Below are 4,576 nucleotides of genomic sequence, written 5' to 3'. Positions count from 1 at the left end.
TGCTGAGGGTGGCCGGCCTGAACCTCGGGTCCGACGTCGGCCGTACAGTGGCTGCCGCGTCATCACCGGCGGACAGAGCATCACCACTGGTGCGACCGGCGATGCCATCCGTCGTTCGCGCCGAAGCCCAGCCGAGTGACGGGGACAACGGTGAGCGAGCTTCCACGCGGCCGCTGCGCTGCACCAACGGCTACCTCCACTCAAGGAGTTTGTGTGCGAGGATGGCGACTGGGCGGCTTCCAGCGGCGCTTCCTCGCACACCAGGAGATGGCGCAGTGGACAGATGCCGAGGCTCTCCGCGCGCTGCCGGCGCTCCTCGACAGCGACGCCCTCGCCACTCTTACATCGGCGCCGAAGGACAAACGCTCCACGCTACAGATGGTGCTGCAGTTGCTGGCTGCAGTCTACGGACCGTCGTCGGACTGCAGGCAGCTCTTTTATGATCGCCAGCGGGGTGCAAAGGAGTCGCCCCTGGCGTATCGTACGAGTCTCCTGGCACTGGCAAAGACGGCCTTCCCACGAATGGACGACGAAGGCGTGGCGCGATGGTAACGGAAAAGATCCTCCTGCTGGCGGACGACCTGGACATCGCCGTCGTTGCACAGGACGACGCAGAAATGTGTTCCCTCCAGGCTGCACGGCTCCTCCACGCCAACCTACTCTCGCAGCGACGGAAGGCCAGAAGGCAGCGGCCGGGCGTGCTGTGGCTGCAGCCACCCTCCCGGCGGAGGAAGTTTGCGCCATCGACCATCAACTGCAGCAGAGAGCGGGAGTACGGGCGGGCCGGGACGGAGCGAGCCACCTCGACCATCCATCATCGTCGTCAGCGCTCCCGCGCTGTTACAACTGCGGCATCCGGGGCCATGTCGCCTCGGGGTGCCGCTCTCCTCGGCAGCGGGGACGACGCCTCGACAGGACGCCGGCCCTCCTCCCAAGTTCCATCAACATAACCCGGCGAGTCGTGGCACCCCTCATGTTTGGCCCACGCACACCCCGTCACACATTCGCACACCGCAACGAACGGGGGGCCGACATTGCGCACCGTCGCGCCAACACGCACCACTATGGGACTCATATCGAACCCAGGCAGTGGTCCATGTTGGCCCATCGCGTTGTGGCTGCATCGTCGGGGTCGTCAGCCGTTGTGGGGCACATTGACGGGGTTGAGGTGCGCGTCCTGGTCGATACAGGAGCATCGGCGACCATCATTTCGGAACTAATTTACAATATTCTCCATGTTCAGAGCCGTCCCTTGCTGCCCGTTAACGTCCCATTCTATGCTGCTAACGGGGGCTCACTTGGCATCATTGGACAAATTCGAGCGCAAATTTGTATCGGTGATATCAAATTGTCCGGCCCGATTTTTGTTTCCTCCTCGCTGGCGGTTTCCGTGCCTGCTGGGGACGGACTTCCTAGGGAAAATGCCGATTCGTATTTTAATCGACCAGGGCTGCATTGAGCTCCCGTCGGGCCGACGCATGGCGTTTCTCTGCCGTCCCCCAGTGCGGGTCGGACGGCGTTCGCGACGGTACCGGCGTTCGTCGTGAGAACGGTACGCCTCCTTCATCCACAGCTCCCTCCTTCACCCACAGCTCTCTCCTTCATCCACAGCTCTCTCCTTCACCCACAGCTCCCTCCTATCCAAGCTCTCTCCTTCATCCACAGCTCCCTCCTTCATCCACAGCTCCCTCCTTCATCCACAGCTCCCTCCTTCATCCACCTCTCTCCTTCACCACAGCTCCCTCCTTCACCCACAGCTCCCTCCTCATCACAGCTCCCTCCTTCATCCAAGCTCTCTCCTTCACCCACAGCTCCCTCCTTCATCCACAGCTCTCTCCTCATCACCACAGCTCTCTCCTTCACCCACAGCTCCCTCCTTCATCCAAGCTCTCTCCTTCACCCACAGCTCCTCCTTCATCCACAGCTCCCTCCTTCATCCACAGCCTCCCTCATCCACAGCTCCCTCCTTCATCCACAGCTCCCTCCTTCATCCACAGCTCCCTCCTTCACCCACAGCTCTCTCTTCATCCAGCTCCCTCTTCATCCACAGCTCCTCTTCACCCACAGCTCCCTCATCACCACAGCTCTCTCCTTCATCCACAGCTCCTCCTTCATCCACAGCTCCCTCCTTCATCCACAGCTCCCTCCTTCATCCACAGCTCCCTCCTTCACCCAGCTCTCTCTTCATCCACAGCTCCCTAATTCATCCACAGCTCCATCTTTCCCCACAGCTCCCTTTCACCACAGCTCTCTCCTTCATCCACAGCTCCCTCCTTCATCCACCTGCTCCCTCCTTCATCCACAGCTCCATCTTCACCCACAGCTCCCTCCTTCATCCACAGCTCCATCTTTCACCCACAGCTCTCTCCTTCACCCACAGCTCTCTCCTTCATCCACAGCTCCCTCCTTCATCCACAGCTCTCTCCTTCATCCACAGCTCCCTCCTTCATCCACAGCTCCCTCCTTCATCCACAGCTCCTCCTTCATCCACAGCTCCTCTTTCACCCACAGCTCCCTCCTTCATCCACAGCTCCATCTCTTCACCCCCAGCTCTCTCCTTCATCCACAGCTCTCTCCTTCATCCACAGCTCTCTCCTTCACCACAGCTCCTCCTTCACCCACAGCTCTCTCCTTCATCCACAGCTCCCTCCTTCATCCACAGCTCTCTCCTTCACCCACAGCTCTGTCCTTCATCCACAGCTCTCTCCTTCATCCACAGCTCTCTCCTTCATCCACAGCTCCCTCCTTCATCCCAGCTCTCTCCTTCATCCACAGCTCCCTCCTTCATCCACAGCTCCCTCCTTCATCCACAGCTCTCCTCCTCTCTCTCCTTCACCCACAGCTCTCCTTCATCCACAGCTCTCTCCTTCATCCACAGCTCTCTCCTTCACCCACAGCTCTGTCCTTCATCCACAGCTCTCTCCTTCATCCACAGCTCTCTCCTTCACCCACAGCTCTCCTTCACCCACAGCTCCCTCCTTCATCCACAGCTCTCTCCTTCATCCACAGCCCTCTCCTTCACCACAGCTCCCTCCTTCATCCACAGTTCCCTCCTTCATCCACAGCTCTCTCCTTCATCCACAGCTCTCTCCTTCATCCACAGCTCTCTCTCTTCATCCACAGTTCCCTCCTTCATCCACAGCTCCCTCCTCCTTCATCCACAGCTCCCTCCTTCATCCACAGCTCCTCTTCACCACAGCTCCTCCTTCATCCACAGCTCCTCTTCACCCACAGCTCTCTCCTTCATCCACAGCTCCCTCCTTCATCCACAGCTCCCTCCTTCACCCACAGCTCCCTCCTTCATCCACAGCTCTCTCCTTCACCACAGCTCTCTCCTTCATCCACAGCTCCATCCTTCTTCATCCAAGCTCTCTCCTTCACCCCACAGCTCCCTCCTTCATCCACAGCTCCATCCTTCATCCAACTCTCTCCTTCACCACAGCTCCCTCTTCATCCACAGCTCCCTCCTTCAACCACAGCTCTCTCCTCATCCACAGCTCCCTCCTTCAACCACAGCTCCTCCTTCATCCACAGCTCCCTCCTTCATCCACAGCTCCTCCTTCATCCACAGCTCCCTCCTTCACCACAGCTCCATCTTTCACCCACAGCTCCCTCATTCACCACATCTCTCCCCTCTCCCTTCATCCACAGCCTCTCCTTCATCCACAGCTCCTCCTTCATCCACAGCTCCCTCCTTCATCCACAGCTCTCTCCTTCATCCACAGCTCCTCCTTCACCCACAGCTCCCTCCTTCATCCACAGCTCCTCTTCATCCCACAGCTCTCCTCCTTCTCATCCACAGCTCTCTCCTTCATCCACAGCTCCCTCCTTCATCCACAGCTCTCTCCTTCATCCACAGCTCCCTCCTTCATCCACATCCCTCCTTCATCCACAGCTCTCTCCTTCATCCACAGCTCCTCCTTCATCCACAGCTCTCTCCTTCATCCACACTCTCTCTCTTCACCCACAGCTCTCTCCTTCACCCACAGCTCTCTCCTTCACCCACAGCTCCCTCCTTCATCCACAGCTCTCTCCTTCATCCACAGCCCTCTCCTTCATCCACAGCTCCCTCCTTCATCCACACTCCTCCTTCATCCACAGCTCCCTCCTTCACCCACAGCTCTCTCCTTCACCCACAGCTCCCTCCTTCATCCACACTCTCTCCTTCACCCACAGCTCTCTCCTTCACCCACAGCTCCCTCCTTCATCCACAGCTCTCTCCTTCATCCACAGCTCCTCTCCTTCATCCACAGCTCTCTCCTTCATCCACAGCTCCCTCCTTCATCCACAGCTCCCTCCTTCATCCACAGCTCTCTCCTTCATCCACAGCTCCTCCTTCATCCACAGCTCCCTCCTTCATCCACAGCTCTCTCCTTCATCCACAGCTCCCTCCTTCATCCACAGCTCTCTCCTTCATCCACAGCTCTCTCCTTCATCCCACAGCTCTCTCCTTCACCACAGCTCTCTCCTTCACCCACAGCTCCCTCCTTCATCCACAGCTCTCTCCTTCATCCACAGCTCTCTCCTTCATCCACAGCTCTCTCCTTCATCCACAGTTCCCTCCTTCATCCACAGC

The 4,576-nt window shown here is 58.5% G+C and overlaps 1 protein-coding gene across 1 annotated transcript in view; it reads right to left on the bottom strand.

Annotated features, from left to right (window-relative positions):
- Window positions 1-437: 437 nt before the first annotated feature.
- The window catches only part of LOC133363045 (DNA polymerase alpha catalytic subunit-like), a 16,739-nt gene continuing 12,600 nt past the window's right edge, over window positions 438-4,576 (bottom strand). Inside the window, exon 10 of the mRNA XM_061582055.1 lies at window positions 438-656. Within this exon, the coding sequence (XP_061438039.1) occupies window positions 438-656 (219 nt within the window). The remainder of the gene's footprint in view (window positions 657-4,576) is intronic.

This window comes from Lethenteron reissneri, unplaced genomic scaffold (genome assembly GCF_015708825.2).
Source record: "Lethenteron reissneri isolate LAM-NWPU_2019-01 unplaced genomic scaffold, ASM1570882v1 scaffold_1639, whole genome shotgun sequence".
Classification (NCBI taxonomy): domain Eukaryota; kingdom Metazoa; phylum Chordata; class Hyperoartia; order Petromyzontiformes; family Petromyzontidae; genus Lethenteron; species Lethenteron reissneri.
This window is presented reverse-complemented; position numbering and strand designations above follow the sequence as displayed.